Source organism: Labrus bergylta, chromosome 6 (assembly GCF_963930695.1).
Source record: "Labrus bergylta chromosome 6, fLabBer1.1, whole genome shotgun sequence".
NCBI classification, from domain to species: Eukaryota; Metazoa; Chordata; class Actinopteri; order Labriformes; family Labridae; genus Labrus; species Labrus bergylta.
In genome coordinates this window covers 3,607,637-3,622,568 of record NC_089200.1, presented here as the reverse complement: position 1 = coordinate 3,622,568, position 14,932 = coordinate 3,607,637, and the positions used below count along the sequence as shown (strand labels likewise).

The 14,932-nt window shown below is 40.6% G+C and overlaps 3 protein-coding genes across 3 annotated transcripts in view; all 3 read left to right on the top strand.

The window, feature by feature from the left end:
- The window catches only part of LOC136179479 (interferon-induced protein with tetratricopeptide repeats 1-like), an 83,569-nt gene extending 70,746 nt beyond the window's left edge, over positions 1 to 12,823 (top strand). The window contains exon 3 of the mRNA XM_065956316.1: positions 12,536 to 12,823. The gene's annotated coding sequence lies outside the window, so the exon portion shown is untranslated. The remainder of the gene's footprint in view (positions 1 to 12,535) is intronic.
- Positions 1,341 to 4,354, top strand: LOC110004194 (interferon-induced protein with tetratricopeptide repeats 1-like). The gene is made up of 2 exons (XM_065956311.1): positions 1,341 to 1,345; positions 3,070 to 4,354. The coding sequence occupies exons 1-2, from the start codon at positions 1,341 to 1,343 to the stop codon at positions 4,352 to 4,354; spliced, it is 1,290 nt and encodes a 429-aa protein (XP_065812383.1).
- Positions 7,856 to 12,542, top strand: LOC136179380 (interferon-induced protein with tetratricopeptide repeats 1-like). Its single transcript, XM_065955568.1, has 2 exons — positions 7,856 to 7,967; positions 9,669 to 12,542. Exons 1-2 carry the CDS (start codon positions 7,963 to 7,965, stop codon positions 10,306 to 10,308), a joined length of 645 nt encoding a protein of 214 aa, XP_065811640.1. The 5' UTR covers positions 7,856 to 7,962; the 3' UTR covers positions 10,309 to 12,542.
- Positions 12,824 to 14,932: the final 2,109 nt, after the last annotated feature.

Genomic DNA, 14,932 nt, shown 5'->3' with positions numbered 1-14,932 from the left:
GAAAGACTAAGAACAAGGCTTTCAAAAGAAGAAAAATTCAGCTTTGGTTGAGGGTGAACTAGAAGACTAGAATTAAAAATAGCTGCTCCTCCACCACCTCGTCCGGTGTCTCGAGGTATATGAGTATTAAAATGACTGGGAGGAGTGGATTCATTTAAACTAACATATTCATCTCGACACAGCCAGGTTTCAGTCAAACAAAGTAAATCAATATGCTGATCTGATATAATTATGAAAACATAAACGGTGCACCAGTATATTTGACCCTGTTACTCAGACGGCCCAATGTGTGCAGGTCAGACCACCACAGCAGTCACAATCTACCCACCTGTCAGACCACCGACAAACAAACAACGTCTTTTAACCGTTTAAAGGTTTACTGAACTCTCCTGATCATAATAATTCATCAAACTGAGTCCCAACGGTTTAAATCCAATAAAAGATTTAATCCAAACACATTAGATCCACATTATGTGTCAAGTGTACCAATCCAACCCTAAAGGTTGGAGCGAGACAAACCGCAGTCCGTTGACTGGTTAAAAGAACCGCCACTTTCCGTCTGACAGCAGTAATAAAGGACAAACAGAAAACACGCCAAGTTTAAATATCCCGTAGGTTTCGAGAGTTATTTCAATGCTGTTTTGGATTTTTGGCCCCCATGGGCGACCTTGGAGGTGCAGACCACTGACCAGACCGCTAGGTGGAAATGAGGCTTTTGACTTGTGAGCCATTCTGTTGTCAGTGTGCAGGATGTGGTTTGACATTATGCTGCTGCAATAAACAAGGCCTTCCCAGAAAAGAGGTTTTCTATTTGGCAGCATATGTTGCTCCAAAACCTTTATGTATGGTTCAGCATTAACGGAGCCTTGACAGATGTGCAGTTTACCCATGCACCCCCATACCATCACAGGTGCTGTTTTTTTATCGGAGCGCTGATAACAAGCCAGATGGTCCCTCTCCTATTTAGCTCCGGAGGATGCAGCGTCCATTTTTTCTAAAAAGATTTCAAATTGTGAATTGTCAGACCTCAGGACAGTGTTCCACTTTGACTAAGTCCATTTTAATTGACCTCAGGCCCAAGGAAAGCCAGCAATGTTTCTGGATCTGGTTTATATACAGCTTGCTCTTTGCATGGTGTCACAATTGGAAAACAAGGAGGTGTGGACCCAAGTGCAGAATTAACTAAACTATTTATTTTAACAAAAACTTACTTCAACAAGTTCAACAAAAACACAGGGCTCAAAAACAGGGAGCCACCGGGACACTGACATAACATACGCACCGACAAACACATACAATGAACTGCCACAGAAGGGACGAAACACAGAGACTAAATAGACATGGGGTAATCAGACACAGGTGAGACTAACGACACAGGTGAAGACAATCAGGGCAAACACACTGGGAAACACACAGAGGCAGGAATACAAGAAACACTGAGGACAACTACAAACTAAATCATGAAACACTAAAGACACACAGAACTCAAGAATCTAACAAAACACACTAGAACACAGAGATACACGAGGATAATAAATGACAAAATAAAACAGAAAACACTGAAGACAAAACTAGGAAACACACAAGGGAAAAACCAGCAACACTAGGGAACATTAACACACAAGGGAAACAAGCAACACTGGGATAAAACAGGGAAACTCAAATACAAAACCAAATCATGACACATGGTTAGGTTTGCCACCCGTCCCGTAAAATACGGAATCGTCCCGTATTTTACACTTTGATATTGCGTCCCGTTTTGAATCAATACGGGACGCGGTTTGTCCCGTATTTCCAAGATGCTTTGAACTCAGCATCATTCAGCCGGCTAGTTCCCGCCTCCTCGGAGTGTCCGTTGGTTTGTTTGGTTCTTTTTTGGCATGAGCAATGAGAGCTTGTCAGTGATTGGGTGAGAGAAAGTCATAGGAGTCAGAAGGAAACATGTCTGCAGGTGTCTCTGATTCCCGCACCGTGCACCATTGAAACGTAAACGGATGCAGAAATACAGACGTGAGTAGAAAGTAATGCCTGGCTTGACAGTGTCAGTGAAAATGAATATAATGTAAAGGAAACTATTGTAGGCCTACTTAATATATTTTCTCCCATGTTTATAAATAGGTTATTCCAGTATAGTTTGGATAGTGTGAATATTTTTCGGTACGTATTTATTTTAGCCAAATCTGTGGGCGAGATATCATCAATACAACATCGATATATCGACAGTAGACACTTAATTAATACAATAAGAAAATAGTTCAAAACCATATTAATAGTATCATTCATGATTTCATAAGAAAACAACAAAAACGACAGACAGGAGGACAGAATAAATGAATGAAAATACTATTAAATTCGTACTGTTTATTTAATAAAAAATTTGTTATCTTACTGCTCCCCTCTATGTTACAGCAGTGTCAAAAGCACTTCAATAATACTCTGTTAATGAATTAATGTTAAGTTAATAACTTTATTTGAAGTTTAAGTTAAGTTGTAAATTAGATAGCTAATAGTAATCATCTGCTGAAGTCGTGTTAGGTGCATTTCATTGTGCATACATTACTGTATCTGCCTTTACACTGAAGTTTTGCATTTTTGTAAATTATTTCAGAAAAAAATGTGTTCATAAAGCACTTAAAACTTTAAGTATGACTCTTATTACTTCATTAAAACCACGTTTTAAATCATGATTCACCACAACTGGTGCCCCACCCCACCGTTGGGCCAGTGAGGCCCCTACTGAGTTGCAACCCACTGCGGGGTGTCCCTTGTTTTTCTGCTTGGAAGGTGGCAACCCTACACATGGTAGAGTTTCAGCTAACGTGTTCACAGACTATGTCTCCTGGAAGTGTTCCTGAGCCCATGCAGTGATGTCCACCAAATAATTTAGTCTGTTTTTTATTTATCTGAGAAGTTTACTTGATTGTCTGACTATATAATAGGGTAATAAAAGTGATTGACAGTTTAGAAGAGTAAAGGAGACACTGCGAGACGAGACATAACAAATACGAACACAAGAGTCAAAACTAGCTGCTGACGTGTTTAAATGTTTGTTTTTGTATTCTCCATCAGTGCTGCTCAGAGTCAAACCACACTGGAGTCCCTGCAGTGTCACTTCACCTGGGACCTGGACCGCAGCAGGCCGAAACTTTTACGTCTCACGCACAAGATGGAGGACTTCAGCACAGAGGAGGGAAATAGATGGCTGGGCCACATTTACAACCTGTGGGGGTTCATTCAGTATAAACTGGGGTTAAATGAAGAGGCGAGGAACTTGTTTCAGAAGGCTGCAGAGACCCTCAACAAGCTGAGAGATGCAGATGAGGGTCCTTGGTTAGTGGTGAACTACGGGAACCTGGCCTGGCTGCACCACCACCTGGGAGATCTAGAGGAGAGTCAGGCTTACCTGTCAAAGGTTGATGCCCTGATGGAAAAGTACCCATCTCCATCCCAGGATGACCTCCATCCAGAGATCTACGCTGAAAAGGCCTGGACCCTGATGTTCTTCGGAGAGGATAAGAAGCTGGTTGTTGATTACTACGAGAAAGCTGCCAGGATGCAGCCGGACATGGTGGATTGGAACACCAGCTATGTCATATGGTTAAAGAACGCCCAAACCTTCAGTGACCCAATGCTGGACCCTGACCTCTTGGAGAAAATGAGACAAGCCAAAGAATGGGATCCAGAGAACTTGTACCTCGCTGCGCTCTACCTTGAACAACGTGCTGATGAAGGAGAAAACATTCGAGATGAAGTCCGTGAGTTGGCTGGAAATGTGAGCACTCTGTGCTGCAGTGGCAGTGGCATGTGGGCCTTACTAAACCTTCACACAGAACACATATCTGTTGATGAGGCCGTTGATTTGGCAGAGAAAGTTCTGAAAGAACATCCAGATGTGCGTTATCTGAAGAAATTTGTTGCACTCTGCTACAGATGGAGGATCGTTTATAAAAGGAGAGATTACCCTGATCCAGAACAAAGCATGGTGGACACAGCAATCGCTCTCCACGAGGAGCTGCTCTCTCTTTACCCTCACTCTTCACTCAAAAGGGAAATAGACCTCGCAACTATCTATGCAAAGTCACATCACAGCAAGGCCAAAGCTGAGCAGATATTTCAGAAACTGCTCAAAAATGAACCTGCAGAACCTTCAGACAAACAGATGCTTTACAACATATATGCAAATTACTTAGCCTGTGATCGAAAAGCCTACCACAGGTCGATACAGTATCACATGAAGGCAGCAGCAATACCTGAAAAATCTTCCTTCCGTAAGAAAAGCATCAGAACCCTGGAGAAGAATAAAGACAGAGAAATTGAGGAGTTTCTCAGAAACCTGCAAGAGCCAAGGCAGTAAAGATAGGGAGGCAAATTTAGGGGGAACAATTTAGTACAAGCAAAAAAAACAACAACTAATTTCTACGAAGGCATTTTGCTTTCACGTGGTAATAAAGAGCAACAGAATCCTGAAGAAGAATGAAAAACAGGAGGGGGGCAATTCTGCCAGGGCGTCCAAAAAATAAGGATAAAAACTAACTAAAAATGAATTTCTTGCCATAGAAAACTATTTGAAATAAAACAAAGGAAGGTTTACTTTTATTATTTTATTAGCTATTTTTATTTTTGGGCTTTCATTCATTTATTTAGAGATAGGACAGTGGATAGAGTTAGAAACAGGGGAGAGAGAGGGAGAGAGTTGGGAACGACTTACTAATTCAGGAAAGGAAAGTCACATAACATCCTGCTGATAAGGAAAGTGTCACGCCTCTATCTCGGACATTTAAAGCTGCTGCTTTTGCACATCACGTCATCCACACTAGAGAGCTAAACCTGGAGTGACTGTAACCAGAGAGCAACATCAAGAGGAAACATCTGCTCGACTAAGTCATCTTCAGAAAACGACTGAGAGGAAGAAACAGTAGAAAGATGAGGTGAGTATCTGACTTGCATACGAATGTTTACATGTTTCTAATTTATTAATTCCAAACCCTTTCCTATTCGTCTTTTTCTTCCCCTTTAGCGTCATTATTTTAGTGTTTCATAAGTTTACTTTTCTCACTTTGAGGCTTTTGTGACTTTTTGTTTGTCTGGGGTAAAATAATAATAATACATTTTATTTAAGACAGAGAAATTGAGGAGTTTCTCAGAAACCTGCAAGAGCCGAGGCAGTAAAGATAGGGAGGCAAATTTAGGAGGAACAATTTAGTCCAAGCAAAAGAAAACATCTAATTTCTATGAAGGCGTTTTGCTTTCAAGTGGTAATAAAGAGCAACAGAATCCTGAAGAAGAATGAAAAACAGGAGGGGGCCAATTCTGCCAGGGCGTCCAAAAAATAAGGATAAAAACTAACTAAAAATGAATTTCTTGCCATTCAAAACTGTTTGAAATAAAATAAAGGAAGGTTTAATTTTATTATTTTATTAGTTATTTTTATTTTTGGGCTTTTATCCATTTATTTAGGAGGTCCCTTCATGACATCACAAAGGGCAGTAGCCCCTCCCCCAGGTGGGTGACACTCCCGCAGCTGGGTGTTTGTTCTGCCCTCTCAGTCTGCCTTCTCACCGTAAACAATAGGACATGGAGCGAGAAAGACTGGAGTACACCCAAGCCCTTCCAGAGAGGGGGCGTGGTCAGACACAGCTCATTTACATATTTAAAGCTACAGACACAGAAACAGCCTGTTCTAAGCAGGGCTGAAATAGAGGGGTTTATAGGCATGATCAAATACAGGATCAGAGTGGATTTAGAACAAGAAACTTCACACATGTTTTGAGGCGCTCTGAGACTTATTTAAACTGGTTGAAGAAGAGGAGGATATGTGACCTTACACCCTAGCTCCTGTTAGGTGTGACGTCCTTTGTAAATACAAAGTTGTCATGGTGAATACTTAATGAAGAAATGTGTGAATTTTGATTATTATGTATTTTGCTTCTGTTGAGTTTTTTCAATGCTGTATTTTCAGTTTTTAGAATTAATGGATTTTATATGAATGTGCTTCACTTTGGATATTTAAAGTCCTCATTGTTCATGTGAAAATGTATTTGCTGTGTGACTTGAAAATTATATATTAAGATGCTCCTGTTTGCTCAAGCTGTGTTTAAGCTTTATACCACTAAATGAACAATGTGCACACCAAGAAATCGTCTTGAAGTTGTTTGTTTCAGTGGTTTCATCTTCTTCGGTTCTAAACTATCGGGAGGACGGAGCTAGAAATGTAAGCCTTGTCAGATCATAAGTGTCCTAATTCTGCTAAAGCCTATCACACAAAACGATTTTTAAAATCGTGAAGGGAACATATTATTAAAGAGCCAATGGGGGGGGGGGGGGTTATTGCATTTAAAGAGACACACACACCAAAACGGAGCGTTCTGAGACAGCTGGCTTGTACAGGGTCACAAACATGACATGAATAACAATGTTCACATCCAGCACAAAGATTACATAGAAAACTAACACTCTTTTCTAACATAATGTATTCCTTTTAATTAGAGCAAGTAATTTGGCAGAAATGTTCGAGTTCAACAAACATAACTGGAAGAAATTAGCTCTTTAGACAGATTAACAACTTCACATACACTTTACTGCCTGGGTTTACAAGCAGCAGAGGCGCTATCTGCTGGTAAACTAAGAGTATTTAAAGCATTTCTACTTGGTCTTGTCTCAGGTATCAGACTGGGTGTCATGAACGGGTGTGGAAAATCAGGAACTGGACCCAAGTGGAGAATGAAAAATTAAAAATATTTATTTAAACAAAAACTTACTTTCTTGAAAAGTCGAAATGTAATAAAGGTAGCCACGAGGAATCACTGGGAGTACAAGGAAAAGTAACATCTGACATAACTACAAACACCACCGACAAACGACATACAACAACAACCTGACACAGAGGGCAAGAAACACAGAGACTAAATAGACAAAGGGTAATCAGACAAAGGTGAGACTAACGACACAGGAAAAGACAATGAGGGCAATCAACACTGGAGGGAAACACACAGAGGCAGGACAAGAAACACTGAGGACAACTATGACAAATACATGAAACACTGAAGACACTGTTAAACATCAAGACACACCAGAACAGAGAGGGACACAAGGATTTGAAATTACAAAATGACACAGGAAACACTGAAGACCAAACTAGGAAACACACAAGGGGAAAAACCAGCAACACTAGGGAAGAACAGGAGAAATCAAAACATGGAAACCCAAACGCCAAAACACAAAACCAAACAAGACCAAATCATGACACTGGGTGGACTCCAGATTTTCAATCAAGACCTGTCAAGACCACCACTGAGTTTTTCCACGTCATTACTGTGATTAGAAGGAAAGTGCCTCTTTCTAAAAGATTAAATAACTTCAATTCATTTGAAGGTTGATTTTTATCCCTCGGTTACGTCCACAACTTTCCCGGTGTTACGGTCTAAGTGAGTCACACGCCCCCTCAACATAAGATGATGATTTCGTAGTGATGTTTATGGTCTTGGTCTTGTCTCGGTCTAGCCCCACCTTGGTCTTGGTCTTGGCTCAGTCTCGCCCTGCCTTGGTCTTGGTCTTCATTGGTCTAGACCCCTAAATGTCTTAGTCTTGTCTTGAACTCGGAGCACTCTGGTCTCGGTTTGTGTGGTCTTGACTACAGCACTACTAGGGAATCTAGCAAAAAAGTGATTACAGCAATACATCAATTCTTTGAGGAGGAACTTTTTCCTCCTTGAATAAATTGCAGGGAATCTGAGGACTTAAGTTTCTATTCTCAAGAAAGGACAGTCAGATAACAGCCTGCTGATAAAGAAAGGTGGATTTACGACTTCCAAAGTGTCACGCCTCTATCATGGACATTTAAAGGTGCTACTGCACATCACGTCATCCACACTAGAGAGCTGAAGCTGGAGCAACATCAAGAGGAAACATCTGCTCGACTAAGTCATCTTCAGAAAACGACTGAGAGGAAGAAACAGCAGAAAGATGAGGTGAGTATCTGACTTGCATACAAATGTTTACATGTTTCTAATTTATTAATTCCAAACCCTTTCCTATTAGTCTTTTTCTTCCCCTTTAGCTTCATTATTTTAGTGTTTCATATGTTTACTTTTCTCACTTTGAGGCTTTTGTGACATTTTGTTTGTCTGGGGTCAAAATTTTGATTTTAGGGGCGCTGGTGGCGCAGTGGTTAGTGCGCGTCCCCCATGTATGGAGGCTATAGTCCTCCAAGCGGGCGGCCCAGGTTCGATCCCGCACTGTGGACCCTTTCTCGCATGTCGTTCCCCACTCTCTCTATCTCTGATTTCTAATTCTATCCACTGTCCTATCTCTCCATTAAAGGCACAAAAAGCCCAAAAATAAACTTAAAAAAAAAAATTTGATTTTAATTTGTGTTTCCTTTTAAGGAATCAATATTATGACTAATTGTTTTTTTGTTTATTTTTTAAGAGGTGGAATTATAATTATATATTTACCTTCAGTAAAATAAGGATTACCATGGAAATTAAATACTCTGCTGTTTAATAAAAACATACTAAAGGTATAAGGAAGTAAGGTATCAGCTGCAGCAGTAGGAAGGTTCAAGGTTCATAAATTTAATTGCACACAATCAGGTTGCACATTAACTTATCAATTGCTGGTCCTTCAGGCAATAAAAACATCAAGTATATATACGTAAATTACTTTATAAAGGAAGAATACATTTTAAGAAGAAGTACATGTTAACAACAAAGAACCCCACACGTTCAATAGAAGTTGGGACGTTGTGTAAAATGTAAAGATAAAGACTAATTAATTAAAAATAGCACAAAGACAACATGCCAACTGTTAAAGCTGAGACATTTAATGTTTTTTGGAAAACTATGACCATTTAATATTTTATGCTAGTAACACATAAAAAAAAGTTGGGACAGGGTCATTAATACCACTCTGCAGTAGGCCTGTCCCCCCAAAGGATTTAGCCAGGCTCTCCTTGGTCTTATTTTACGCTCCAAATATTTTCACTGCAAGGTGACGAGTCACGATTACAGGTAGGGCAGTTTATTGCTCTATTTCCACCATCATCATTTGTTGTCTTTTCCACTGTCAGAAGTTGGGAACGGTACCAAATAACAGATCTGTAACATCCTACTTTTTTGGTACCCTTCTGTTGGGGTACCATACGTACCGATAAGGTAGGATCTAGACACACCGCCGTCCACTGATTGGTTAAAAGAACCATCACTTCCCGTGCGACAGCGGTAATAAAAGACAAAAACAAAAGTTGAATCTAACTTTTGTGAATCCAGAGATGTGATGTCTCCTGGAAACTGTTCCTGAGCCCATGCAGTGATGTCAAATAATTTATTGTGTTTTTCATTTATCTGAGAAGTTTACTTAGTTAGCTGACGATACAAAAAGGGGAATAAAGGCATGATTGACAGCTCAGGTTGACAAACGAGGCTCCTCCGTTGCTGTGTACATCGGATTTGAAGAGTAGAGGAGAAACTACAAACATAAATACAGTCATAAAGTAGCAGAACATACATGTGCGCTGCTAGATGTCAGCAGGATGAACAGGCAGTGGCTGGGATGGTGTGTGTCATTATTGATAAGTTGTAAGATATAGACCTGCTTACATAGCCCACTTCAAAGCATATCCAAATTAGCTGCTGATGTGTTAAAATGTTTGTTTTTTTATTCTCCATCAGTGCTGCTCAGAGTCAAACCACACTGGAGTCCCTGCAGTGCCACTTCACCTGGAACCTGGACCACAGCAAGCCAAAACTGTTACGCCTCACGCACAAGATGGAGGACTTCAGCACAGAGAAGGGAAATAGAAAACTGGGCCACAATTACAACCTGTGGGGGTTCATTCAGTATAAGTTGGGGTTAAATGAAGAGGCTAAAAGTTTGTTCCAGAAGGCTGCAGAGACCCTCAACAAGCTGAGAGATGCAGATGAGGGTCCTTGGTTAGTGGTGAACTACGGGAACCTGGCCTGGCTGCACCACCACCTGGGAGATCAAGCAGAGAGTCAGGCTTACCTGTCAAAGGTTGATGCCCTGATGGAAAAATACCCATCTCCAACCCAGGACGACCTCCATCCAGAGATCTACGCTGAAAAGGCCTGGACCCTGATGTTTTTGAGAGAGGATAAGAAGCTGGCTGTTGATTACTACGAGAAAGCTGCCAGGATGCAGCCGGACATGGTGGATTGGAACACCAGCTATGTCATATGGTTAAAGAACGCCCAAAACTTCAGTGACACAAGGCTGGACCCTGACCTCTTGGAGAAAATGAGACAAGCCAAGGAACGGGATCCAGAGAACTTGTACCTCGCTGCGCTCTAACTTGAACAACGTGCTGATGAAGGAGAAAACATTCGAGATGAAGTCCGTGAGTTGGCTGGAAATGTGAGCACTCTGTGCTGCAGTGGCAGTGGCATGTGGGCCTTACTAAACCTTTACATAAAATACATATCAGTTGATGAGGCCATTGATTTGGCAGAGAAAGTTCTGAAAGAACATCCAGATGTGTGTTATCTGAAGAAATTAGTTGCGTTCTGCTACAGATCGAAGATAGTTTATAAAAGCAGAAATTACCCTGATCCAGAACAAAGCATGATGGACAGAGCAATCGCTCTCCACGAGGAGCTGCTCTCTCTTTACCCTCACTCTTCACTCAAAAAGGAAACAGACCTCGCAACTATCTATGCAAAGTCACATCACAGCAAGGCCAAAGCTGAGCAGATATTTCAGAAACTGCTCAAAAATGAACCTGCAGAACCTTCAGACAAACAGATGCTATACAACAAATATGCAAATCATTTATACTTTAATCTAAATGACTCCCACAGATCGACACAGTATCACATGAAGGCAGCAGAAATACCAGAAATGTCCTCCAACCGTGAGAACAGCATCAGAATCCTGGAAAAGACTAAATACCGAAGCATAACGTGCAGAGAAATAGAGGAGTTTCTCAGAAATCTGCAAGAGCCAAGGCAGTAAAGATAGGGAGGCAAATTTAGGGGGAACAATTTTGTCAAAGCAAAAAAAAAAAAAAAAAACATTTCTACAAAGGCGTATTGCTTTCACACGTGGTAATAAAGAGCAACAGAATCCTGAAGAAGAATGAAAAACAGGAGGGGGTCAATTCTGCCAGGGCGTCCAAAAAATAATAATAAAAACTAACTAAAAACAAATTTCTTGCCATACAAAACTATTTGAAATAAATTAAAGGAAGGTTTACTTTTATTATTTTCTCTTTTAAGCCTCACATTCAACAACAGGTTAAAAAAAACTCAAGTTAAAATTAGGATTTTATTTTAGAATTAAGTCTTGCTTTTCATTTAAGGCCAAAAAAACACTTGTTGCTGCCACTTTTATGTCAGTGCTAGACTATGGCGATGCTCTTTACGTGCATGCATCCTGGCAAAGCCTACATGCGTTGGATACTGTCTACCATGGGGCACTGAGGTTTATCACCAATCTAAAAGCCCTTACTCACCACTGCTCCTTGTATGCTCGGGTTGGTTGGACTGCCTTGTCTGCACGTAGACTAAATCACTGGCATATTTTTATTTATAAGGGTATTCTCGGTCTGCTTCCATCCTACCTACAGAGCTACATATAAAGTAATGGAAGTTAGCATCTTCACCTTCTTACCATCCCTAAAGCCCATACGAAATTAGGAAAAAGGGCGTTCAAGTATGCTGCTCCCTCTTCTTGGAATCGGTTGCAAGATACTTTAAGTCTTTGGGAGCTGGTTTCCTTGAATGTTTTTAAAGGTGGTCTTAATGATCTGGAGGCAGAAATATCTGACTGTAGATTTTTTAGCTAACTCGTATTGTCCTTTTTGATCGCTTTGTTGCTCATGACTTATGACAGATTCTGGTGAACTGGTTCTTTTTGTGATTCCTGTATTTATGTTCATTGTTGTTAAGTGTTTTATGTCTGAAATCCTGTAATTGTGCTGCTGCCTGTCTTGGCCAGGATGCTCTTGTAAAAGAGATTTTTAATCTCAATGAGACTTTTTCCTGGTTAAATAAAAAAAAATATATATTTTCTTAATTATTTTTATTTTTGGGCTTTTATGCGTTTATTTAGAGATAGGACAGTAAATAGAGTTAGAAACAGAGGAGAGAGAGGGAGAGAGTCGGGAACGACTTACTAATTCAGGACAGAGTTCCCTTCATGACATCACAAAGGGCAGTAGCCCCTCCCCCAGGTGGGTGACACTCCCACAGCTAGGTGTTTGTTCTGCCCTCTGAGTCTGCCTTCTCACCGTAAACAATAGGACATGGAGCGAGAAAGCACCAAGTACACCCAAGCCCTTCCAGAGACAGGGCGTGGTCAGGCACAGCTCATTTACATATTTAAAGGTACAGACACAGAAACAGTCTGTTCTGAGCAGGGCTGAAATAGAGGGGTTTATAGGCATGATCAAATACAGGATCAGAGTGGATTTAGAACAAGAAACTTCACACATGTTTTTGGAAGCTCTGAGACTTTTTTAAGCTGGTTGAAGAGGAGGAGACTATGTGACCTTTAATTCTTACACCCTAGCTCCTGGTAGGTGGGACGTCCTCTGTAAAACACGGTCGTCATGGTGAATACTTAATGAAGAAATGTGTGAATTGTGATTATCATGTATTTTGCTTCTGTTGTGTTTTTTCAATGCTGTATTTTCAGTTTTTAGAATTAATGGATTTTATAAGAATGTGCTTCGCTTTGGATATTTAAAGTCCTCATTGTTCATGTGAAAATGTATTTGCTATGAGACCTGAAAATTATATATTAAGATGCTCCTGTTTGCTCAAGCTGTGTTTAGGCTTCATACCAATAAATGAACAGTGTGCACACCAAGAAATCGTCGTGAAGTTTTTTGTTTCAGTGGTTTCACCTTCTTCAGTTCTAAACTATCGGGAGGACGGAGCTAGAAATTTAAGCCTCGTCAGATCATAAGCGTCTGACAATTATTAGAGTAAGTTACTTGGCAGAAATATTCGAGTTCAATGAACATAATTGAAAGAAATTAGCTCTTCAGACAGATTAACAACTTCACATACACTTTACTGCCTGGGTTTACAAGTAGCACAGGCGCCATCTGCTGGTAAACTAAGAGTATTACAAGATGGCGTCCATAAACTGATTCATCATCATGTTGCAGAGTGCGATGAATTTATAATCTGCCACTCTCCTCTCCGAACACACGCACGCTGGTAAACTGATCATGTATGTATGAGTATTTTATTCAGCCATTATACATCTACAATCATTTTTAAACAATACAGACAGTTCAAACAGAGTCAACAGTCATGTGTTATGTAGCGACTGAAAAGGAAAAGGCAGAAGCAAAAAGCTTGAGATGCTTACATCATCAACATGCAGGAGGAGCGTGAGCAATTAACAGGAAGGCCACCTACTGTCTGAGCCTTTTATACACTTATTGTGTCAGGAAGAATAAGAACATTTCACATATGCACTCTGGATTATATCTAGTGGTTAGTTTTCCATTCGTCTCCCAGTAAGTATGCAAAATGTGTGTACCTTATTGTAAAGTGTTACCCATGTATATTGTGACTTGTTGTATCTCTCCTGTTGATTTTCCATAACACACATTGTCTATATGCTGCATTCCTGTACTGACTCCGCCCCACTCCGGGCTCCGGCTCATCATTGATGGTGAATTGAAGTTTTGGGCTGAATCCTGGAATAAAAGGAAAACCGATGTTGAAAAACAAAAACCTCATACTCTGTCAGTGTAACAGGTTGATATTGACAGCATAAGACTTTCTCCAAAACACTTGTTTTTCATTGTATATCTTGTTTTGAGTTTTACATTATTCTCCTGCCTGTTTATTTTGGAGTCTGTGTGTGTGTGCCCCAACTGCTTGGGGCCCCAGACCAGTAGGGGCCCCTCAGGGCTCACAAATATAAACCAAAGCGGTCCCCCAAAATGACAGTAGGAAACCTCCCTAAGGGGGCCTCATCTCACAGCACTCACTGTTGTTGCCCTGCTAAGTGTCACATACATTATTGCTTTGAAAACCAAAATTTGTTTCTGAAAGTCAACAAAGTAAAATGAAGAGGAATAATCCCCAAGAGACTCTAGAATTACCACAGTGTGAGTGATGACGTCAGGAATGTGGTCAGAGCCGTTGACAGCTTGGTCGGAGGAAGGTTAATGATGATTCACACTCCGTCGATAAACACATTTTAAAGTATTTTTTTAGTTGTTTGGATGAAATCAAACTGTGGTTTTCAGTTACTGATCATATTCGATTCATCCCGTATCAGTTCTGCGGAGTTTTGAATAATATTCATAAAGTTATTCATTAGTCGTGAATGTTAACGGCTAATGTACTGAATGTTAAGCTAGCGTCTCGCGCAATAGGAAACCCCATAGTCACTCCGAGCTGCATCATTACCAGTGACGTCATCATTGTCTCACGTTTAGCAGCTTTACTTTTGTCTCCAAATTGTTTGTAACCTTACAAACCGATCTATGTAGCCATTTATCCACGACCTATAGTTGTCATGGTAACAGTTGAATAAACAAACTAGACAACGGGCTGCAGACACTCAGGCTCCATCAAAATCTGGTAATATTACTGTACCTTTTGAGTCTGCGCGGTTCCTCATCTTCTCACAGCGTCTCTGCCGGCTTCCTCACCCTTTGTTTGTCAACAAATGCACATGGTGTCAGAGGGGGAGGCGTGACCGTTTTTATGACACTGCAGTTGCACTCAGAGACCTCCTGATGGCGCCAAAGCGCATCAAAACTGACAACCTTCAATGCTCTGAATCTCACGCATTGGGAGTGAGAGACACACATTTCAACCTGTTCACACGCTCACACGCCACACCTTGTATTTCTCACGCATAAATTACCAGGATAATGCCCACAAAATTGCGGCGCTATTTTTTTTAACAGTGGAACAGATATGAATCAAGTGGGTTTCCCATAGAG